General features: G+C 38.7%; 1 protein-coding gene across 2 annotated transcripts in view; it reads left to right on the top strand.

Annotated features, from left to right (window-relative positions):
- The window catches only part of ARIH1 (ariadne RBR E3 ubiquitin protein ligase 1), a 112,030-nt gene extending 87,022 nt beyond the window's left edge, over nt 1-25,008 (top strand). For both annotated transcript variants that reach the window (XM_026455426.1, XM_026455428.2), the window contains 9 exons: nt 2,913-2,979; nt 4,777-4,883; nt 7,928-7,970; nt 8,807-8,878; nt 12,106-12,236; nt 13,677-13,734; nt 22,249-22,509; nt 23,595-23,707; nt 24,732-25,008. In XM_026455426.1, coding sequence (XP_026311211.1) covers nt 2,913-2,979; nt 4,777-4,883; nt 7,928-7,970; nt 8,807-8,878; nt 12,106-12,236; nt 13,677-13,734; nt 22,249-22,509; nt 23,595-23,707; nt 24,732-24,816 — 937 coding nt within the window. In that variant the 3' untranslated portion in view covers nt 24,817-25,008. The remainder of the gene's footprint in view (nt 1-2,912; nt 2,980-4,776; nt 4,884-7,927; nt 7,971-8,806; nt 8,879-12,105; nt 12,237-13,676; nt 13,735-22,248; nt 22,510-23,594; nt 23,708-24,731) is intronic.
- The last annotated feature ends 160 nt before the right edge of the window (nt 25,009-25,168 follow it).

The raw sequence follows: 25,168 nt of genomic DNA on the forward strand, positions 1-25,168 counted from the left end.
TTTGAGACGGAGTCTCGCTCTGTCGCCCAGGCTGGAGTGTGGTGGCCGGATCTCAGCTCACTGCAAGCTCCGCCTCCCGGGTTCACGCCATTCTCCTGCCTCAGTCTCCCGAGTAGCTGGGACTACAGGCGCCCGCCACCTCGCCCGGCTAGTTTTTTGTATTTTTTAGTAGAGACGGGGTTTCACCGTGTTAGCCAGGATGGTCTCGATCTCCTGACCTCATGATCTTTTAATTACAGTCATCCTTAGTGTACTGGGGATTGGTTCCAGGACCCACACCCTACACCCTGAATATACCAAAATCTGCACATGCTCATGTCAGCCCAGCAGAACCCATGTATACAAAAATTCGACCACCCATATATGCAGGTTTCACATCCCACAAATAACTATTTTCAATCCACATTTGGTTGAAAAATATTCATTTGTAAGTGGACCCATGCAGTTCAAACCTGTGTTGTTTAAGAAGCAATGGGTTTTTGTTTTTTGTTTCTTTGAGATGGAATCTCTCTCTGTTGCCCAGACTGGAGTGCAGTAGTGGCATGATCTCGGCTCACTGCAACCTCTGCCTCCTAGATTCAAGTGATTGTCCTGCCTCAGCCTCCTGAGTAGCTGGGATTACAGGTGCCCGCCACCATGCTCAACTAATTTTTTTGTATTTTTAGTAGAGATGAGGTTTCACCATGTTGGCCAGGCTGGTTTTCAACTCCTGACCCCAAGTGATCTGCCCACTTCTGCCTCCCAAAGTACTAGGATTACAGGCGTGAGCAATTGCTCCTGGCCAGCAACTATATTTTTAAGTATATAATCCAGTGGCTTTTAGTATATACATAATATTATTCTAGAAACATGACCTAATTGCAGACTATTTTGATCACCTTATATCTATTAAGCAGTCATTTGCTACTCCTTTCTCCCTCTCTGGACATTTCATATAAATGGAATCATATAATATGTTGCCTTTTGTGATTGGCTTCTTTAATGTTTTCAAGATTCATCCATGTTTTATAATGAATCAACACTTTATTCATTTTCATTGCTGAATAATGGTTCCATTATATGGACATTTCCATTTTTTATGGAAATGTGTTATGTGAACATATGAACATTTGTGTACAAGTTTTTCATTGAACACCTTTTTTGAGACAGAGTCTCGCTCTGTCGCCCAGGCTGGAGTGCAGTGGCGCGATCTCCACTCATTGCAAGCTCCGCCTCCCGGGTTCACACCATTCTCCTGCCTCAGCCTCCCGTGTAGCTGAGACTACAGGCGCCCACCACCGTGCCCGGCTAATTTTTGTATTTTTAGTAGAGACGGGGTTTCACCATGTTAGCCAGGATGGTCTCAATCTCCTGACCTCGTGATCCGCCTGTCTCGGCCTCCAAAAGTGCTGGGATTACAGGCGTGAGCCACCGCGCCCGGCCCACTATGTTTAACTTTTTGAGGAACCACACGAATTATTTTTAGACCACAGGTTCCACTTCTGTGAAATACGGAGATTTACTCATTTAAAAAATACTAATTGAACACTTTCTACAGTCCAGGCACTGTACCGGACACCTGGGTATCCTTTCTTGGGGTTGGGAGGAGAAAGACAAATATTAAATGATTATACAGATAACTGTCTAATTAAAATTATGATAATTTCTATAAAGGAGATGTTTAAGGTACCATGAGAATTGAGAGGGGATCTATATATCCAAATGAATGTGGAAACTCAGAAAAGACTTCCTTGAGTAATACTTTATTGTAACTGAGTGAAGTAATATAGTAATAGCGTGTAATATTTATTGAGTGCTTACTATCTGCCAGGCACTATTCTAGTCTCACAACCGTATTTTTGGTATCTGTTTTACAGATTAGTAACCTGAGGAATGGAAAGTTCAAATAATTTACCTTCAATTCATAGCTAGTGAGTTGTGAGGCCGGCATTCAAACCTAGGCTCTCCCATCTTAGTATTCATCCCATTATAGTATTCTTATCTTTCCAAGGGAGGCAGCCTTATGCAAAACCTCTGATGAAGGGTGGTACTTAAACTGTTTTGAAGGAAATACAAGAATAGGAATGTGATAGAAGTGCACTGAAAGTGGCACAGGACAGGATGGGATCTTGTGGAAGGAGAGAGGCCTGTGAAGCTCAGAAGAGTCAGATGAGGCCAGATTGTCTGATTCATTTAAAATATTTTAGTGGGGTTGAGCTACATGCATGTTCTTCCTGTCTTTCTCAGTGGGAATTCTTTTTCTTGTAATACACTCAGGAGTATTTACCATCGAATTAAATGAACTTAAGCTTCAGGGTTCCTCACTACGTGGGCTCCTGTGAGTTCTGGAAATTCTTGTGAATTATAGAGTGTTCAGAAGAGGCCAGGATGCAATCAATGAGCATTTCTGGTTAATTTCCAAGAGTTCTCAGAAGAAGAAGGCTCTTAAAATTATATGAGCTTTAGGTGTCACAAAACCTGGATCCATTTCTTAACATTTCTGTCAACAATATCTGTCTTATTTCACATACTGATTTGGGTGGGGTGTCTGAAGGAAGGTGCTGAGAATTGCTGTGTTTAAGGCATGATATCAGAGTCAAAAGACCCTGAAATGTGCCTAAACTTGGCTCTAGTTGGTAAGTCATTAGGCTGTAATAAAAACTGGGTAAAAGCAGAATATTTAAAAAATAAGAACCATGGAAAAAAAAAGTCTATGAAAATAAAACTATACAGACTTTGAAATTATTGTTTTGATCGGTACAGTTACATTTGTTGATAGCCTGTGTGCATTTCAGTATTTACAGCTTAGGGCATAAACATGTTGTAGCCATTAGCATAAACAGCTTTTGAAACTACGTTTTGTAAATGTGGAAAATACTCTTGACTGGAAACTTTCTAATCTATTTTTATTCTATTTTTATTCTTGGTTTCAGGCGCCTGATCACAGATTCAAAAGTTAAATTAAAGTATCAGCATTTAATAACAAATAGCTTTGTAGAGGTAAGTGATTTGTTTTCCTTCTTGTAGGAAGGAATTCTGTTTATTAATAGAAATACTATTTTAAAAAATTATAATTTATTGACAGTAAAAAAACATCTTTACCATATTTTGAAGCATGCCAAAATACCTTTATTCTCAAAAGAGTGTGACAGGCCGGGTGTGGTGGCTCACGCCTGTAATCCCAGCACTAAGGGAGGCCGAGGTGGGTGGATCATCTGAGATCAGGGGTTCAAGACCAGCCTGGCCAACATGGTGAAACCCCGTCTCCTCTAAAAATACAAAAATTAGCTGGGCGCAGTGGCACAAGCCTGTAGTTCCAGCTACTTGGGAGGCTGAGGCAGGAGAATCACCTGAACCTCTTAGGCGGAGGTTGCAGTGAGCCGAGATCGCGCCACTGCACTCCAGCCCGGATGTCAGAGCGAGACTCCCTCTTAATAAAAAGTAAAATAAAATAAAAGAGTATGAGAAATCAGTAAGTAGATCTCTCCATATATCTTGACCTTGGATAGTAAAATCACTTTTAGTGTATTCTTTCTTTATTTTTCTTTACCATAGCAGAGAATTGTAGTAGATTACTAATCGTGTCATGTTTGTAACCATGTTTGAGATTCTAACCCTACTATTTCTCTGCTCAAATCTTGTTAATAAAGAATGCTATACTTTATTGGACCATGCCTTTGTCCATTTGTTCTATGACTCCTTTTGTGCTACAGTGGCAGAGTTGAGTAGTTGCTACGGAGGCTGTTCTGGCCTGCAAAACCAAAATTCTTTACCCTCTTGGCTCTTTACAGAGGAGTTTACCAGATCCTGTATGACAACATCAGTGTAACTTTGTTTTCTAATTCTAAAAAGTAATTGTTTCTGTTAGAGATTAAACCTGGAAACAGCCTATTTTAGAAATAATGTATTATTTGAAATGGTCAATGGACTTCTGAATTCTGGTGCAGAGTGTTTTGTTTCATAATAAAAATACTGTAAAAGTTATATTTCCTTCTGAGGAACTAAATGCACTCTCTGCCTGTGGTTTAGGAACTGGGTTTTTTTTTTTTTTTCTTACAAGAGCTTTTTATGGGAGAATTTGTATGTATATCCTTTAGCCTATCTTGAACTGTTCTGTAGCATCTAAGCACCTTCCTTGATAAAGAGTCTATCTGATTTTCTTGTGTCTTTTGAAAATTGTCCTGAAATAGAACTATAAATAAATTAGTGCTTTTTAATGATGACATGCGTAATATTTAATTAAAGTTTCATGTATTTTATAAAACCAAGTCTTCAAGGATCAGTCATCTTAAAAAAAAAAAAAAACAAAAAAAAAAACAGTACATCTGAAAATGTTGCTATAGAAGACCACAGCAAGTTTTCATAAGCTTGTGTCATCATCCCCCATTTTCCCCTTGTACCAGAGAAGCAATATAAATAATTGCTTGATGTACTATTAAATCTTGCATCATGACCTAGTTTAATTTGCTGCCTTTTTTTGAGGCAGGGCCTCATTCTGACACCCAGGCTGGAGTGCAGCAGATGATCACAGCTGTCTGCAGCCTCTACCTTCTGGGTTCAAGTGATCCTCTTGCCTCGGCCTCCTGTGTAGTCGGGACTATAGGCACATACTACCATGACTGGCTAAAATCTTTTTTTTTAAGGTAGAGACAACGTCTTGCTATGTTACCCGGGCTGGTCTTGAGTGCTTGACCTCAAACAGTCCTCCCGCCTTGGCCTCCCTAAGTTCTGGGATTATAGGTGTGAGCCACTGTGCCCAACCAGCTGTCATTTTTTATTTTCTAACTTGTATTTCAGTGCAATCGACTGTTAAAGTGGTGTCCTGCCCCAGATTGCCACCATGTTGTTAAAGTCCAATATCCTGATGCTAAACCTGTTCGCTGCAAATGTGGGCGCCAATTTTGGTAAGCAAGTAGTTTCCTAAATTGAAATAGTGCACAAAGCGTTTTTATTTCTCCTGTTTATTCTTGGTAGTAAAACAGAAGAAAACAAATGTTTCCCTTAGGCAGGGAGATGTTTGATACTTGTTTAAAATAGTATATATCTCTTTGAGAATTGTATGAAAAGGTCACGTTTTAAAAAATTTTTCCTCTTTCCTTGATCTAACTTTTTTGAATTTTTTTTTATGGAGAAAATATACAACTCTAATCATATCTTCCTGTATGCTCCACTGTAACTTAAGGGAAGCAAAGTTGTAGATTTGGGACTATGCGTTTTCCTTTACTCTGCCAAATTTTAACCTTACTTACGCAAAGGAAATGTGCAGGTAAATTCGGCTGATGGTCTCCCTTTTAACTGAGAGTTTTCCTGTGGCCCTTCTTGCCCAGCTTTCTTAGTAACTTGGGCTTTTGGAGTTCTATAGTATACTCTTCAGCCTCTGAATTCTAGATTTGAAGTGCCAGGAAGTTTCCAGTGCCACATATTAGGGGATGTCTTAATCAGTTCAGGCTCCTTTACGGGTGTTCTCGTTTTTTCCAAAGTGGATAGGCTGAAAATTTTTCAAATTTTTGACTTCTTACTTCGTTTTGATTAACAGTTTATCTCTAGGTCATTCATCTATTCTTGCATTTTCTATAAACATTGAAGAAAAGCTAAGCTGCATCTTCAACACTTTGCTTGGTAATTTCCTCAACCAGATACTCAGTTTTATATCTCTACCTTCCCCAAACAATTCAGCCAACTTCTTTGCCACTTTATAGCAAGGATGGCCTTTCTTCTAGTTTCTAACAGCATGTTCCTCATTTTCATCTGAGACCTCATCATAATGGCCTTTAATGTCCATTATTTCTAAAACATTCTGTTCATGGCCATTTATTTAGGTTTTCTCTGTGATTGAGGCATTCCCCACACTTCTGTCTTTCTGAATCCTCACCAGAATTACCCTTAACAGTTCAGTTCATTCACAGTGATCTAGGCTTTTTCTAGCTTGCATTTCCAAGCTCTTCCAGCCTCTACTTATTACCTAGTTTCAAATCGGCTTTCACATTTTTGGTTTTGTTACAACAGCACCCTCACTTCTTGGTACCATTTTCTGTCTTAATGTTCAGGCTGTTATAACAAAAGACCATAAACTGGGTGGCTTCTAAACAACATAAATTTATTTCTTACAGTTCTTAAGGGTGAGAAGTCCAAGATCAAGGTGCTAAAAGATTTGTTGTCTGGTGAGGGCCCACTTTTCTGGTTCATAGATGTTGCCTACTTGCTGGGTCCTCATATGGTGGAAAGGACAAGGCAGCTCTTTGGGCCCCCCTTTTTTTTTTTAAGGATGCCAATTCCATTCACCTCCTAAAGGCTCCACATCCTAATGCTGTCACATTGGTTATTAAGTTTTAACATACACATTTTAGTGGGACACTAACATTTATATCCTGCTAGAAGTTTCAGATGATTTTCTGTTCCTTTGAGGGTCTTGAGGAGTAAGAAGCCCATCAAGCCAAGGGGCTCTAGACCCAGCAAATAGATTTTTTGTTTTGTTTTGTTTTGAGAGAGGGTCTCACTCCATCACCCAGGCTGGAATACGTGGCACTATCTCGCACTGTAACCTTTGCTTCCCAGGTTCTAGCGATTCTTGTGCCCCCCGAGTAGCTGGGATTACAGGCGTGTGCCACCACGCCTGGCTTGCTTGCTTGCTTATTTATTTATTTATTTATTTATTTATTTATTTATTTATTTATTTTAGAGACAGCATTTCACCATGTTGCCCAGGCTGGTCTTGAACTCCTGGCCTCAAGTGATCCACCTGCCTTGGCCCTCCCTGACTGCTGGGATTACTGGCAAGAAGCACCATGGCCAACCAGAAATTTTTGGGGGGATGGGGGGGTAGATATTTTATTGGTATGCCATACCTTTCTTTTTTTCCTCCAAACATCTATAGAATTAAACATAACACATCATTAATAATAAATATTTCCAAAAAGAGCAGGTAAGCTCACAGAGATTGAATATGTGTAAAATACATACTGTTATGATAAAGATTAAATATGCATTGTTATTTTAGAGAAAAGGTGGATAATACCTACTTTCCAATGTATTTTTAGCATGACACATGTCAAACAAAGTATAGAGAATACAACAGTGAATACCCTATGTAGCTACAATCCAGCTAAATCGAAATTAGTATTTTGTTTTTCTTCATTAAGAGATAAAACATGACAAATATATTTGAAGCTCCTTGGTTCCATGTTTCTTCCCATTCCCCATCTTTCTTTTCAGAAATAACCATTTATCTTAACCTGATTTAAATCAATAGTAGTTTGTTTCTCTCTTTAGCAAAGGATTTTTTGCCATTCATAAATTGCTTAATTAGCTAATCTGTCGTTTTATTATTTTTTTCTTAAGCATTTGTATTTGTTAATTATCCTTCTTTTACAAATGTATACGTCATGAGCTTAGAAAACAAAAGTGAATTACCGATTAATACATGTTTAGTAAGTAGTCTTTTTTTTTTTAATACCTTGCCCAGTACCATTTCCCTCTACAGGGCTGAGGTTCTTTTGTTTAAATAATGCAAAGATGTGACCTATTTGCTTCCCATGTATTGTTTACTGTGTATTAGTACTAAATTATATAAGTAACCTACAAAGTCAGCCTTTTATTCTTCATTTAGGGTGTTAAATAAAAGATTAAAAATACACTGATGAAGCATGGGTTGAAACTTCTCAATATAGTCTGAGGCATCTTAGCAACAATTATTATGAAATTGTCATCAAAGCGTGTCTTCATGCTTATAGTCATTCTTCATTTCACACATATTGAGTACCCACTATGTTTTAGTTCTAATACTAAATTCTAGGTAATTAACTGTAAAGCAGACATGGATTCTCTCCTTGTATTTGCCAGTCACTAGAAACTAGTGAGTGTGGAACTATAAGGCATGAAATGATTGGCTTATTTACTTACTTACTATAGGTAGGCCTTAATTCTGTTAACTCTTTGTATCACTTAACAGCTTTAACTGTGGAGAAAATTGGCATGATCCTGTTAAATGTAAGGTGAGTTTGTCTGACATTTCCATTTTTATTTTTATTTTTTTTATTTTTTATTTTTTTTGAGACGGAGTCTTGCTCTGTCGCCCAGGCTGGAGTGCAGTGGCCAGATCTCAGCTCACTGCAAGCTCCGCCTCCCGGGTTCACGCCATTCTCCTGCCTCAGCCTCCTGAGTAGCTGGGACTACAGGTGCCCGCCACCACGACCGGCTAGTTTTTTGTAATTTTTAGTAGAGACAGGGTTTCACCGTGTTAGCCAGGATGGTCTCGATCTCCTGACCTCATGATTCGCCCGTCTCGGCCTCCCAAAGTGCTGGGATTACAGGCTTGAGCCACCACGCCCGGCCGACATTTCCATTTTTAAATAATGTAATGACACACTTCTAAGACTTAGTGACTGAAAATCATAGCTGATGATTTTATCTATCTATTGGTAGGTTGTTTTTTTTTTTAACGCTTTTAATTTCGGATGATTATTGCATGTATTCAGAGGTGATTCCTTAATATAAGTCAAGTCAGCTCCTGATTATTACTAGGATAACCATGGCTGAGGCACCTTTTTGTCAGGCTTTGTAATTAGGGGAATACACACCTTGTAGTTGGGCTTCTTTTCAAGCTCTAGGTTCCCCACTCAGCTTCTGCCAAAGAAAATCCTGCTTTGGTTGATTTTATATATACTGGACATTATAGCTATGTGATTTCCCTGGCTTAAGAAGATGTGAGCCTAGTGATAATCTTATTCATTGGCTTTTACATTTAAGCTTGACTATAGTTAAGTGCTAAAGTAATTTGCTATTTTTTAAAGTCTTTTGTTGTATTCTAACAATTGTTGTTTTCAAACAGTGGTTAAAGAAATGGATTAAAAAGTGCGACGATGACAGTGAAACCTCCAATTGGATTGCAGCCAACACAAAGGTTAGTGTTTTCCTTCAGTAATTCTTGGTAATGAAAATGATAAGGGTTGGTGTTTTGGCATTAGCAAAAGCAATAAGGTGACCTACTTACAGGCTTCATTTCATCTTTTTCTTCATTGAGGCTTTTTTTTTTTTTTTCTTCCAGAATGCTTGCCTGTTATTTCCTTTTTGTCTTTGAGTTTATTTTAGAGTATTGAGTACTGTACTACAGTATCCACAGTTCTCTGCCTTAGGTTTCTTCTACTGGAAAAAAATTAGTGTTCTATAGAGAAAAAAACTGATAATTTTTCAAGTGTGGGATTTGTGCTTGGCTGCTGTTTAGTATACGAATGTATTGGAGTTTACTCCGCCTAGCTTGGTTCTATTAGGCTGATTTACATTTTTGTTCCTAATTTTTTTTTGAAGTATATTGCTCTTGATACTAGTTTCAAAATTCAATCTCTTTATGACCACAAGCCACTTTATTAACCCCAGACAAATGTCTTACAAGTGTTTAAGTCTTGAGTACCCTTCTCCTCAATCACTAATATAATGAGCAAGCATTTGAATGCCAGCCGTGTACCCAGCTAGTCTTTCAATACAAAGTTGTATTATCCATCCTTTATGTAATTCAGTCCTATCCTGTCCACATAGTGAGTGACTTGGGTAATGAATGGTAGGGTGGTTCATGGGCTATTCATTTTTACTATTATTTTGTAAATGTAAAGATGATGCTTTAAAGAATGCCGAGTTGTTTGACTCATAGTATATAAAGTTATCTTTGAACTGTTCACTCACTCATCACAGGACAATGAGAGTAAGAAGTACGTAAACAGTGAAGGCCAACACAGGTTATCTGTGTGTGTTTAAGTATACATCTTACATACTTACAGATAAAACATAAATATACATTTCTATCTCCCGGAAAGTAGTGAAACAGTGAATCTTGCCACATAAAACAAATGCCTAATTCTTTAAGGACTATATGGTAGAAATATTTTTTTTGTTCCCTCCAAAACCATCACGATAAGCATAACTCACGTCAATCAAAGAAAACCTTACTGTAATATCAGAAAGTAGTTACTTCTTTTGTTATTAAAATAAATTCTTAACCCACCATTCTTTTTTTGAAAATGGAAGATTTTCCCACAAGAAATGTTCCTTAAAGTTCCAGAATTCTTTAATATGCTCTGAAAAACTTATATTTAGAATAAGGCAATTATATTTTCACTAAATTGTTTAAATGGTCGCCTTTTTTCTACATTTAGAGAAATTCCTACTCGTAAGCCCCGAAGATGTTTAAAATAGGGAGTACAGGCTTGAATATATTTGGCTTAGTTTAGATTATAGATTACCAAGGAAGAATGGCAATTTGTAAAGCAAATTTAACTGCTTAGTATTTTTGAGAGAAAACCGAAGAGTTTTTCTCTTGAGGTTTTAGAAGCTTTTAAGATTATTAGCTCCCTAAACAGATTTGCATATTGTCAGTGATATCCTAACGTTTTGGAAGTGTAATACTATTTGGTTAATTATAACCAAGAAATTTAGAATGAAACATTTTATGCCTGAAATTTGCTTGTTTGGAAAAATGTAAAATTTCTTATGTGGGTGATTTCAAAAATTTGATTTGAAATATATAATTTTAAAAAATGCTATATTGGCCTATTTTAAATTGCTATCGTTGATGGGCAGCATAGTCAATTCCACAAAGAAGGCCAAATTGTGCAAATACTAATATAGTGGGTGATGTGCCCTCCTTGGGGGAGTTACAAACCTCAATCACAGATGCAAGAACGAAAAAACCATAGGTCTACAGAGAGGTAATTTTGGCTTACTAGCAACCAAGAATATGTTATGAGGCCAGGTCAGTGGCTCACACCTGTAATCCCAACACTTTGGGAGGCCGAGGTGGGCAGATTGCTTGAGCCACCTCATCAAAAAATTCAAAAATTAGCCGAGCATGGTGGCATGTGCCTGTAGTCCCATTACTTGGGAGACTGAGGTGGGAGGATGACTTGAGCCCTTGAGGTCAAACCTGCAGTGAGCCGTGATTGCACTGCTGCACTCCAGCCTGGGCAGCAGTGAGACCCTGTCTCAAAAAGAAAAAATGATTTGGACTTGGAAAAAAATAATCTAACATGATCTCTGTAGCATACTTGTTAAGGAGTACAATGAAAAGAATTTAAAATCTGGATATTTGGCAGGAGAAACTTGGAAAATCCAGTAGTCACAAAATGAATTTACCAATCAAGATCTGATTTCCTAGTTACCTGACAGTGAAGTCAGATTGCTTGGATTTGGATCCTGACTTGACTTATGTGACCTTGGACTAGCTTCTTTATAATTTCTTTCTCCCTTAGTTTATTAATCTGACAAATGGAAATAGGAATAGCACCACTATAAGAAATTATTAGTTGATACATATAAAACACTGACAACAGTGCATGGGGTATGGGAAGTACTCCATTATTTCTAGATGACACTAGAGAGTATAGTATATTTATATGAATAGAATGCTTTTATCTCCCATAATACTATTATTACTAAATACTTAAAATGTTTTTGTCTCTCAACTCTGCTTAAAAAGAAATCCTGGCCGGGCGCGGTGGCTCAAGCCTGTAATCCCAGCACTTTGGGAGGCCGAGACGGGCGATCACGAGGTCAGGAGATCGAGACCATCCTGGCTAACCCGGTGAAACCCCGTCTCTACTAAAAAATACAAAAAACTAGCCAGGCGAGGTGGCGGGCGCCTGTAGTCCCAGCTACTCCAGAGGCTGAGGCAGGAGAATGGCGTAAACCTGGGAGGCGGAGCTTGCAGTGAGCTGAGATCCCGCCACTGCACTCCAGCCCGGGAGACAGAGCCAGACTCCGTCTCAAAAAAAAAAAAAAAAAAAAAAAAAATCCTAGGAAGGCTGAGGTGGGAAGATCACTTGACTCCAGAAGTTCAAGGCTTTAGTGAGCTATGATTGGGCCTCTGAATAGCCACTGCACTACAACCTGGGCAACGTAGTGAGACTCTAAGTTTAAAAAAACAAGTCCTTAAATTGTACGTCTTAAAAGCCAGTGGTAATAATGGTAACAGCTCACTTTAAATAGTGCTTAAGTGTTCAACACTGTTCTAAGTGCTTTATGTGTATTAACCACAATAAATAAGATGTTTAAAAACCAAATCTAGAACTGGCTTTTCTTTAATGTTAGTAATGCCACCTAGTGTAGCATTGACACCAACTTTATAGTTTCTTTTCATAGGAATGTCCCAAATGCCATGTCACAATTGAGAAGGATGGTGGTTGTAATCACATGGTCTGTCGTAACCAGAATTGTAAAGCAGAGTTTTGCTGGGTGTGTCTTGGCCCGTGGGAACCACATGGATCTGCCTGGTAGGTTGGGGAAATTAAGGGAAGAATGTATTTACATAGGTATGTGCCATGTATTATGAATAACATTTTTACGTCATAGATATCACCATCTAACTTACAAGCTAAATAAATACATAGTATGTGATTACTGTTGTAAGTATATGCAGACATACACACACACACACACACACACACACAAACATACTGCTTTCCTCATTTTATTGATGGCTTACTTGAACTAATATAAGAATCTTGGGCCAGGCGCGGTGGCTCACACCTGTAATCCCAGCACTTTGGGAGGCCAAGGTGGGTGGATCACCTGAGGTCGGGAGTTCGAGACCAGCCTGACCAACATGGAGAAACCCCGTCTCTATTAAAAATACAAAATTAGCCAGGCGTGGTGGCACATGCCTGTAATCCCAGCTACTTGGGAGGCTCAGGCAGGAGAATCGCTTGAACTCAGGAGGTGGAGGTTGCGGTGAGCCAAGATCGCCCCATTGCACTCCAGCCTGGGCAACAAGAGCGAAACTCTGTCTCAAAAAAAAGAATCTTACACAGCATATGAGCAGTTTTCTCACTGGTTAAGGGCATAAGCCTCCATTGGGTGACAGGCAAAAGTTTAAGCTCTGAAACTCTGTCTTAACTCTGTCATACTCTTAAGTATGTTTCCCATCCTCTCTAAATTCTATTCTTCATCTTCTCAATGAAGAAAATAATGCATATTTCATAAAATGTTTAAGGGATTAAATGTGTTAATACATTTAAAGTCCTTAGCCAAGTGCATGGTATATAGTAAGCACTCAAGAAATAGCTGCTCCCATAACTGGGGTATAGTAACCACTCCAGGGGAAGTGCAAGTCTTGACCTCTCTGGGTATGTTTCCCACTTCCCACCGTTCTGTATATCATGCAGTTTTAAATGACTCTGAAAAACTGTAATAGCAAAGCACATAGCACAGCATCTATTACCTGGTAGGTTGTCAACTGTTGGTTCTCTGTGGTTTATAAAAGAGCAGATAAGGTAAATAATCCTGGAAAAATAGAAATATTTGGCTTAAGTAACAGATGGCCCAAGAGAAAAGTTTGTCTGTTTCTCAAAAAGTTGCATTAGGAATTCAGACAAGAGTCAAAGGTTCTAGAAGGATAGTGTTTTCTAATAATGATAGGTGAGTTGATTTGAAATGGACTGCCTCAGGAGGTGGGGAATTTCCTATCACTGGATAAAGAACTAATTTATTATAGAGGATTCAAACACTAGATAGGGTTAGAACAGTTCCTTTCAGCCTGCTAATTCTGTCGTAGCAGTAGAACCCTGGGTGTTTTAACATCTCAGTTTCTCTGTTATAAAAGACAACGTTGGTGTTAGATAATCTGTAAATCCAGGTTAAAATTCTGGGAATTTTTTTTTTTTCCTTTTCATTGATTTTTTTTTCTTTATGAAATCCTCTTTATTTACTTGAAGGTACAACTGTAACCGCTATAATGAGGATGATGCAAAGGCAGCAAGAGATGCACAGGAGGTAAGTATATGTATTACAGGGTAATAGTTGACTAAGAATGCACATTATATATTCATATTCATTAGAGAATAATTTTTTTTTCCTTTTTTTTTGAGACGGTGTCTCGCTCTGTTGCCCAGGCTAGAGTGTAGTGGCGCAATCTCAGCTCACTGCAACCTCCGCCTCCTGGGTTCAAGTGATTCTCCTGCCTCGGCCTCCTGAGTAGCTGGGATTACAGGCACGTGCCACCACACCCTGCTAATTTTTGTATTTTTAGTAGTCAGGCTAGTCTCGAACTCCTGACCTCGTGATCCACTGGCCTCGGCCTCCCAAAGTGCTGAGATTGCAGACTTGAGCTACTGCGCCCGGCTGAGGGAATAGTTGAGTAGAAGTTTTCAATTCTGAAAGACATTCCAGTAAATCTTGGATATTCCAGATATTCCAGTAAATATTGGATATCTATTTACATTTAGAAAGGGAATCTTATCCAAAATATTTATCAAGAACATTCTTACTTAGAGTAAGTTTATTTTCTTTTCATTAGTGTAGTCACATAGTACATTTTAGCTTTTGGTAGAGTCTTGTTCAAAGATCCCTCCTACCCCAAGAAGAACAGTAGTGAACAGCATTTGTTAAATGATCCTGGTGCTATTTATAGGCAATATCTTCCTTAAGGTTTTTTTAAACCTTTTTGTTCATCAAGAAGCTCTGATGATTATCGGTGAGCTGATTTGGAATGGAGTGTCTCAGGAGCTGAGAAATTCCCTATTGCTAGATAGGGAAATGACCCACCATTATAGAAGGAATCCAAACACTAGGTGTGGATTAGATTCTAAAGCACTTTTCATCCCTTTCAGTCTGGTGATTTTATCATAATTGTAGAACCCTGGAATTTAATAGTTCCTACATTCGCCCATTCCATATTGAAATTCCCCAGTTATCCCAGAAATACTCTTTTCAAATGGTTTTCCTAACCAGGATACAATCTAAAACATGGTTTGTTTTTTATTGTTTTACTTGTTAACATATCTTCAAAATGTATTTCTAATAAAAATATCATACATAGAAGTGAATATATATGTAACCTAGTCATATTGTTAGAAGTGAAAGTTTTGTCTCTCCCTTTTTAAAAAGACCAGGAAATTCAGCTGGGCTTGGTGGCTCACACCTGTAATCCCCACACTTTGGGAGGCCGAGGCAGGTGGATCACCTGAGGTCAGGAGTTCCAGACCAGCCTGGCCAACATGGTGAAACCCTGTCTCTACTAAAAATACAAAAATTAGTTGGGCATGGTGGCTTGCACTTGTAATCCCAGCTACTCAGGAGGCTGAGGCTAGAGAATCACTTGAACCCAGGAGGTGGAGGTTGCAGTGAGCCAAGATTTTGCCACTGTACTCCAGAGTGAGACTCTATCACTAAATAAATAAATAATAAAATGACTGGGAAATTATATTTTATAATTATAAATGATGTTTCACAGACCTTCACAATGTTTGGGTCCATTTACAGGGGAAAAAATCTCTACAAATTCCAATATTGGTTTATATTATATTTATTATGATATTATTTAAATATATATAAACAAAAACCAGCTATAAACTCTTATGCTCTTGCACAGCTCTACAGCCAAACCCAGAGAGCCACAAAATCAGTGAAACTGAAGTATATGTTAATTTGGTAGATACTGTTGTTGGGGTTTTAAAAATGTATTATTAGTGTACTGTTAAATGTCATGAGATAACTTACTCTCCCACCAATTTTCTTTTCTTTCTTAAATGATGTCCCTTAAGTCATATCCCACTTTCTATATATTTCTATATTTCCAACATTAATTTTTATGATGCATTACTTGATTTGCCCAGAATGTATTATGGATATATGTTCTTATCACCTTTTTCCCCTCCATTAACCTGATAAAGTTAGCTAGACAGATATGCTGTTTATCAAGAAAGAAAATATATGTAGGTTATCCTTGACCTCACCTGGTCTTTATTTGGATGCCGGTAGAATCCCTTTCTGAGATCTATAGGGAGGGTGGGTTATGTGCATAGCTTTTGAGCCAGAGTCTAATGTTTAGATTCTAGATACTAAAATGGATTATTTTTCTATTCACATCTGTTGGACTAAACTAGAATCTTCTGTAACTGTGGTAGTACAAGAAAAGATTTCCTATCACTCCATTGGTTGGTTGGTTGGTTGGTTGGTTGACTGACTGATTGGGAGCCACGCCTCCCTGAAAGGATCACCCATTGCATGCCTGTCTGGCCTCCTCATCTTTCCCTACTCCCAGGCTCTGGCCTAGCATTTACTGGGAGTTGTAGTCTGAACAATTACTAGAAGGTTGACACATATTCAAAAGATCCTCCATGGTACCTTGACTGCCCTGCAAAAGATGTACCTGTGTTATAGAAAACTGTTGATTCATTATATTGCACCGCAGTGCTGACAGTGGTGGATATTTGAATCTCCTTGTCCTCTAGACTAGGGTCAGCGAACTTTGTCTGCGAAGAATCAGATGGTATATATTTTTAGCTTTGCATACTACATAATTTCTGTTGTGACTGCTCAACTCTGCCTCTGCCCTTACAATGCTAAAGCAGCCATAGACTTAAATGAATAGGTATAACTGTTCCGAGTAAATTTTATTTACTGGCTGGGCATGATGGCTCAAACCTGTAATCTTAGTGCTTTGGGAGGCCAAGGCCAAGGATCACTTGAGGCCAGGAGTTCAAGACCAGCCTGAGCAACATATTGAGACCCCCCTCATCTCTACAAAAAAAAAAGGGTTTTTAAATTAGCCATGCATGCTCGTGTGTGCCTCAGCTATTTAGGAGCTGAGGTGGGAGGATTGCTTGAGCTCAGGAGTTCCAGGCTGCAGTGAGCCATGATCAGGCCACCACTCTTCAGCCTGGATGACAGAGACCCTATATCAGAACAAAAAACAACAAAGAAAGCGAAACAGTTTTATTTACAAAGACAGGTGGCAGCTGGATTTGTCATGCAGGCCAGAGTTCACATACCCCTATTCTAAGCAGTCAAGTTTGTAGGCTTTTCCCTGCTCCCCATACTGTTTTCAGGTCACTGATTGCATTTCTCATTCCAGATTCTGACATTTGATTGGAGAATTTGTGTTGATCAGGCTCAGTGGCTCACGCCTGCAGTCCTAGCACTTTGGGATGCTGAGGCGAGAAGATTGAGCACGGGAGTTTGAGATCAGACTGGGCAACAACTGAGACCCTGTCTCTACAAAAAATTTATTAAAAATTAGCCAGGTGTGGTAGTACATGCTGGCTGAGGTGGGAGGATCACTTGAGCCTGGGAAGTTAAGACTTCAGTGTGCCATGGTTGTGCGACTGCACTCTAGCCTGAGCAACAGAGCAAGACCCTGTCTCCAAAAAAAAATCTTATTAGCAGTGGTGTATGGGTTTTCTTTTTTCATGTTGAATTTTACTGAGAAGCAGTTTCAGAATTCTTAGATTAAATCAAGTCCCATAGCATCATACATGTCAATATGGTAAGAGAGGGTTTTCATTTCATTTGGGGGAATTTGACAGGCTTGAAAATATTAGTACTTTAGGGGAAGATAAAATGCCAAGTAGATTTTCCACATATTTTCAGATTGGCATAATTTTCCTGTTCATAAGCATTGGTTTGATACCTACCTGACTCTCTTGAAATAACATGGCTGTGGTTTTGTTTTGTTTTTTCCTTGAGGTGAGGGTCTGGCTCTGTAACTCAGCCTGGAGTGTGTTGGCATAATCATAGCTCACTGTAGCCTTAAACTCCTGGGCCCAAGTGATCCTCCTGCTTCAACCTCCCCATTAGCAGGAACTAGAGGCAACTTGAGGTGTGCACCACCACCCCCAACTTGCGTTGGTTTTTTGAAGTGTTTTGTTGTTGTATAATGCTGGATCATGTGGTTAGCTAATTATGTGGCTCAGAATTAGTATATCTAAGCAAGGGACCAACCACAGGGCCAAGTAGTATCTGTTACGTAGGCTTTAAAACATGGGAGAGAAAGAGGAGGTAAGGATAAAGGAAAAGAACGTGTGTGTGTTAAGAACCCCTTTGATAGTATAGTGGTTGCATTTAGTAAGCATTTATTAATCGTTTTCTGCAAATCAGGTATTGGAAATAGTTTACCTTTTTAAAAGTCTATTCCCTCTAGAGATTTATGGTATAATGGTAGAGGCCTTATATGAATAATTTTTACAGTGTAATAATACAAAATCTAAAGTAGATACATTGTTACTTTGATAACAATATATTTTATGTATCTCTAAAGACAGACTCTTTTTACATAACTGTAATACCATTACAGTTGACTCTTGAACAATGCAGGGGTTAGGGACACTAATCCGTCCTACCCCCACAATGGAAAATCTACATACCACTTTTGATTTTCCCAAAACTTACCTGTTTTAATAGCCTACTGTTGATCAGAAGCCTTACCGGTAACAGTCAATTAACACTGTTTTGTATGTTACATGCTTTTTTATACTGTGTGCTTTTTTTTTTTTTTTTTTTGGAGCTGGAGCTTCACTCTTGTTACTCAGGCTGGAGTGCAGTGGCAGATCTCGGCTCACTGCAACCTCTACCTCCTGGGTTCAAGCGCTTCTCCTGCCTCAGCCTTCTGAATAGCTGGGATTACAGGCATGCACCACCACGCCTGGCTAATTTTTTTGTATTTTTAGTAGAGACGGGGTTTCACCATGTTGGTCAGGCTGGTCTCGAACTCCTGACCTCAGGTGATCCACCCTCCTCGGCCTCCCAAAGTGCTGGGTTTACAGGCGTGAGCCACTGTGCCTGGCCTATACTGTGTTCTTAACAATGAAGTATGCTAGGAAAAACTTATGTTAAAATATTGTGAAGAAGAGAAAATGTTTACTTTTTATTAAGTAGAAGTGGATCAGCTGGGCTTGGTGGCTCACGCCTGTAACCGGAACACTTTGGGAGGCTGAGTCGGGCAGATCGCCTGAGGTCGGCAGTTTGAGACCAGCCTGGCCAACATGGTGAAACCCTATCTCTACTAAAAATACAAAATTTAGCTGGGCGTGGTAGCAGGCGCCTGTAATACCAGCTACTCGGGAAGCTGAGGCAGGAGAATTGCTTGAACCCAGGAGGCGGAGGTTGCAGTGAACCGAGGTCGCGCCGTTGCACTCTAGCCTGGGCTACAGAGCAAGACTCCATCTCAAAAAAAAAAAAAATAAAGTGGATCATCATAAAGGTCTTCATGTTGAGTAGGCTAAGGAGGAAAATACAGGAGGGCTTGGTTTTGCTATCTCAAGTGGCAGAGGTAGAGGAAGTTGAACGGGATTCAGGAGATGTAGGCACACTTGGTGTAACTTTAGAGAAAAACCTTATCTGTTTTGCATTTTCGTTTCTCTAAAAATGTTTCTGTATGGTAACAATCTTCCTTCCATTTGCTTTAGTTTCAATGCTGGTATAATAGAAGGGTCCATTCATAAAAGAAATCCAAAGCAGTCTTAAGTAATCAGAACCCTTCTGCCGAATGGTCTAATGTCAATTTATTTCCTGACACTGCTTCTTTAGCGTCTTCTTCCTCATTATCTGGCACTGGTTTGGAAGCAGCTCATGTCCATCAAGTGGTCTTTTAATTCCTCTGGTGTGGTGTCTGTTAGCTAACCCCTCACCTCCCACCTTTTTTTTTTTTTTTTTTGGCCATATCCACAGTCTCTTTCATGATTTCCTTGATAGGCTTTGTTGTAGATCCTGTGAAGTCATGGGCAACATCTGGACACAGTTTTCTCTACCAGGAGTTTATTGTTTCAGGCTTGATGATACCATCGTTTTTTTTATAACAATGATGACGTCTTCAGTGGTGCACTCCTTCCAGACTTCCATGATGTTCTGTTGGGGTTTTCTGATAGCACTGACAGTCCTTTCCGGAGTACCATGTGCATCTTTACGTTTGTTTACATTTCTCTCAACTGTGAATGGTACCATATACAGTCTGTAAGAGTTTGTGTGCATAAGTTTTGATAGATCTCAACTTTTTATTAATAGATTTATGTATATTTTATGTTAGTAAATGATAAGATAGACTACATATGTTTTATGCATTCATGACAACTCTTTTTCTTAATTTTGGTTTGTCCGCAAGTGTTTTCAAATTGTTGCAAACCTCCAAAAAAAAATTTCAATATATTTATTGAAAAAAATCCACATATAAGTGGACTCACAGTTTAATCCTGTATTGTTCAATGGTCAGCTAAACAGAATTGTTTTTTTGTTTTTTTTTGTTTTTTTTTTTTGAGACGGAGTCTTGCTCTGTCGCCCAGGCTGGAGTGCAGTGGCTGGATCTCACTCAGCTCACTGCAAGCTCCGCCTCCCGGGTTCACGCCATTCTCCTGCCTCAGCCTCCCGAGTAGCTGGGACTACAGGCGCCGCCACGTCGCCCGGCTAGTTTTTTGTAGTATTTAGTAGAGACGGGGTTTCACCGTGTTAGCCAGAATGGTCTCGATCTCCTGACCTCGTGATCCGCCCGTCTCGGCCTCCCAAAGTGCTGGGATTACAGGCTTGAGCCACCGCGCCCGGCCAACAGAATTGTTTTAAAGCAATACTCTGTTGGTATCAACTGTCTGTTCAGATATCCCCAATTATCTTAAATTTTGCTGTTTTTTTTTTTCTTAGAGGTGAAGTCTCATTCTGTCACCAAGGCTGGAGTGCAGTGGCGCGATCTTGGCTCATTGCAACCTCCACCTCCCGGGTTCTAGCAATTTTCTTGCCTCAACCTCCCAAGTAGCTGGAATTACAGGGACATGCCACCACGCCCAGCTGATTTTTTGTATTTTAGTAGATACAGGGTTTCACCGTGTTGTTGCCCAGGCTGGCTCAAACTCCTGAGTTTAGGCAGTCCACCCACCTCAACCTCCCTAAGTGCTGGGATGACAACCTTGAACCACCGCACCCGGCCTTTCTTAAATTTTCTTTTATAGTGGTTCAAATTGGGATCCACATAGGTCCACAGTTTGGATTTAATTGATATCTCTTGAGTCTCCTCTACCTGTTGTTCCTTCTCTTCCCCCCTCCTTGCTTTTTTTTCTTTGTTGAAGAAACTAGATCATGTTGTCCTGTAGAGTTTCCTACATTATGGATTTTGCTGGTTGCAACTGCATGGTGTCATTTAATAGGTTCTTCTATCCCTGTATTTTCTGCAACGGGTGATTAATTCAAGAAACTTGATCAAATTCAGATTCTGTGGTTGGGGGGAACCCAGAATACTTAATTGATTATACTTTCTATTGTATCAGGAGTTACATAAAAATATCTCTGCTTTTTGCTTGTTTTACATCTTGTTGCATACTGTAGAACAGTGCCATCCAATGGAACATTTTTGTAATGCTGTAAATGTTCTTTATCACCAGTGTCTAATTTGGTAGTCACTAACCACGTGTGATTATTGAGCAATGAGGAACTGAATTTTTAGTTTCTTAAATTGAATTTTAAGTAGTCACGTGTGGCTTGTGCATACTGGAATTAGAAAGTACAATTAATAGGACATTTTTCAAGAGTATTAAATAACAAAAGTAGCAATAGATGTCTATTCCTGATTTTAGCCTAGATCACAGTACTGTTTCATCAGTAAATCAGCTTTTTAAATTGTTAATATTTTTAATGGACAAATCATAATTATACATATCTATGGAGTACAATGGAATGTCTTGAAATGTAAACAATGGAATGATTAAATCACACTAATTATTGTATTGCCTTGCCTTAGCGTTTTTATGGTGAGACATTTGAAATGATACTTCTTTTGAAATATATATTATTATTGACTGTATTCACCCTGCTATGCAATAAATCTCAAAACTTGTTCATCCAGTCTATCTGAAACTGTTTGGTCACCAACTCCCCATTCCCTCCCTTCCTACCCCTTTATCCCCCTAAGCCTCTGGTAACCATCATTATACTCTGTATGTCTATGAGTTCAACTTTTTTAGTTTCTACGTATAAGCGAGATCATGTAGTATTTCTTTTCTGTGCCTGGCTTATTTCACTTAGTGTAATGTTCTCCGGATTCATCCATGTTGTCACAAATAACAGAATTCCTTTTTTGAGGCTGAGTACTCCTGTGTGTGTGTACATGTATGACGTTTTCTTTCTCTCTTCATCCATTGATGGACACTTAGGTGGATTCCATGTGTTGGCTATTGTGAATAATGCTGTGGTGAATGTGAGAGTACAGAGATCCCTTTGACATACTGATTTCAGTTCCTTTTCATATATACACAGTAGTGGTATTGCTGAATTCTGTGGTAGTTTTCAGTTTTTTGAGGAACCTCCCCATACCATTTTCCATAATGGCTCTACTAAGTTACACTCCCATAACAATGTATCAAGAGTTTGCTTCTTTCTTTATCTTTGCCAAGACTTACCTTTCATCTTTTTGATAAAAACCATTCTAACAGGTGTGAAGTGATACCTCATTGTGGTTTTAATTTGATAATCAGCTTTTGTGTACAGTTTACGTGTTATAATTATATCACCCAATTTTTCTTAATGGGACAGCGATCTAGGGCAGCCCTGCAGAGGTACCTGTTCTACTGTAATCGCTATATGAACCACATGCAGAGTCTGCGCTTTGAGCACAAACTATATGCTCAGGTGAAACAGAAAATGGAGGAGATGCAACAGCACAACATGTCCTGGATTGAGGTGCAGTTCCTGAAGAAAGCAGTTGATGTCCTCTGCCAGTGTCGTGCCACACTCATGTACACTTATGTCTTCGCTTTCTACCTCAAAAAGAATAACCAGTCCATTATCTTTGAGGTAGGAGTAGTTCTGGGTGAGGAAAAAGCCCACCTTGTATCATAGGACTACCTGATCTTTCATATATAAGATACAGAGTTTTCAGGGTTCTTGTTTATTCAGAAAATGTAGATAGACGAATGTATTTATTACAAAGATACAAGAAATTTCTATTTCTGTCCTAAACTATATTCAGATTGATGTTGTTTAGCCAGCTAGTGATTAGGTACGCAGATTCTGGAGTCAGCCCTAGATTTTAATCTTTTCTTTATTGTATTTTAGGTCTGTTAATTTGGAGCAAATTACTTAACCTCTTATTTCTCCATTTTAAAGTGAGGATAATACCTTTCTAGGTTGTTAGGAGGTTTAAGTGAGACAATTTGTGTTTAAGTGAGACAATTTGTGTTAATTGCTATATAGCACCTGGAACATGGTAAGTTCTCAATAGAAACCTTTATTCAGGCTAAACTAACCCTGCAATATTAGAAATTAATGTGGTGGTTATGGTTGTCTTTAGTGGAGAAGTAATGACTAAAAAGCCAGCTTTTAGCAGTAAGGTTTTCTCAAGTAAAGATGCTCATTTAAAATTGATGCATAAAACATGGATATCTATATATGACTAGACAATAAGCCTGACTAGCAGATGGGACTTCATTTGGGTAACCGGTACAGAACTAGCCATCATAGTAAAGGATGATACAATTTGAATCTTCTGTACAGTGTTCTCTTACAAGAAATAAGTATAGCCAGATGTAAGCAATAATAGGTTTCTATTTTTTCTCGTTTCCCTTTGAGTTTTTAGCAAAGAGCAGCTCTCAGAATGAGAAAATTCCAAGAGACATTTTAAATCCTTTCAAGTGGTCTTCAGTATTCTTCCAAAAGTAATGGGTGAAATCTTTAATTCTTTTAACATTTAAAAATTGTTCTGGAAAAGAACAAACAAGTTATTAGAGATGAAAGCCCTAGAGCTTTACAGGTGCAGTTAAGCCACCTATGAAAGTTATGGAATCAGTGTTGAGAGCAGTCTGTAGTCAACAAAACAGTGAAAATGGTTTAATCTTTTAGCTTTATTTTGAAGCCAAAATTTACTTTTATTCTTCTTACAGAATAACCAGGCAGATCTAGAGAATGCCACAGAGGTGCTCTCGGGCTACCTTGAACGAGATATTTCCCAAGATTCTCTGCAGGATATAAAGCAGAAAGTACAAGACAAGTACAGGTAATTTTTTTTTAAGCTATTGAATAAAACTTTCTGCCAGTGATGGTCTAGTGTGCCTTAGTGGTCAAGTTCAGTGATAGTGAAACTAGGTTTAGCATATCCACCACAACTGAGCTGCTGCCATGTTTCTCACAAATTGCTTCTGTCCGTTGGGCACTAAATTGCAGGTAGTAGTACTGGTGAAGCATACATAGAGGAGGAATTCAACCACTTATTCTACTGGGTAATTCTGCTTCTGTTCAATTATTTAGTTGGTACCTTGCAAGGAAGAAAGAACCCAGAAAGACCAAGTGGCTTTTAGGATGAGAGTGAGAATTGGATGTTGGTCTTAGCCTGGAATCCTATGTATGGGTCATGGCTATTCACAAATGAGCTATGGGAACTTACTTTTTAGAGTTTTTATTAGATTTTTTGTGTGTATATATATCTCTCTAAGGAGATACTTGTCCTAGGAGTTGATTTTTCAAGATGTGCCGTCTCTTAAGATAGAGATGCAAAATGTTTGATTTCTCAACATGAAGCTCTTTCTCCCAAAGTGACAAATGCTAGTGTCTTTTGAAAGTAGTAGGAAACTTGGGGAGTTTGGAAGACTTGGAGATTTAGTCCTAACCAATATCTTCCCTTCCCTTAGCCAATTTTAGCTACTATAATGTGTTCATAGTACTTTTACAGTTAACAAAGATTTCTAAGGACGTGAATAAAGAACCCATGAAATTGTTTCTGAACCTGTTTATCTGCAGAACTGTGGGACTGAATTATTTCTAAGGTCCATCAGAACTTGTAATACTTTATTGCTTTAAAATTAATTCCCATGGAATAATGGCTTTCAGAAAATACTATTTTAATATTAGAAGCAGTTTGATGTGTCCGTACATCTAGACCTGAACATGTGCCTATTAAAATTAAAAATAGGTGCTTGGTTCTGAGTCTGGATAAACTATAGGGATGCCTTAAAAATAAGTAAATGCCTCTTTTTTTATTATTAGAGGCTGACAACAAGTTTTTTTTTTCTCTTTGATTACAGATACTGTGAGAGTCGACGAAGGGTTTTGTTACAGCATGTGCATGAAGGCTATGAAAAAGATCTGTGGGAGTACATTGAGGACTGAGAATGGCCCTGCATAAAATGAACTCTGAAAACTTTACCATCTAGAGTGCTCATGCAATTAAAACAAAACAAACACAAACAAGGAGGCACTAAGCCTATTCTGACACCACTGGTCTGTAGTACCAGAATTGTTTTGTTAACGGAAAGTTTAAGTAAATTATATTGTAATAAAAAAGGTAGATAAACCATTGTACAACAGTATTCTAGGCCGCCAACAAAAGTGTGACAGACACACTAAAAACCCTCCAACTTTAACTTGTAACGTAGCTTCATTCTCAAAGCTGACTCCTTTTTTCTTTTTCTTTTTCCTTTTCCTGAGTGTAGTACAGTTAAAATTTCAAACAGCTCCTTGA

This window comes from Piliocolobus tephrosceles, chromosome 6, assembly GCF_002776525.5.
Source record: "Piliocolobus tephrosceles isolate RC106 chromosome 6, ASM277652v3, whole genome shotgun sequence".
Taxonomy (NCBI): Eukaryota; Metazoa; Chordata; class Mammalia; order Primates; family Cercopithecidae; genus Piliocolobus; species Piliocolobus tephrosceles.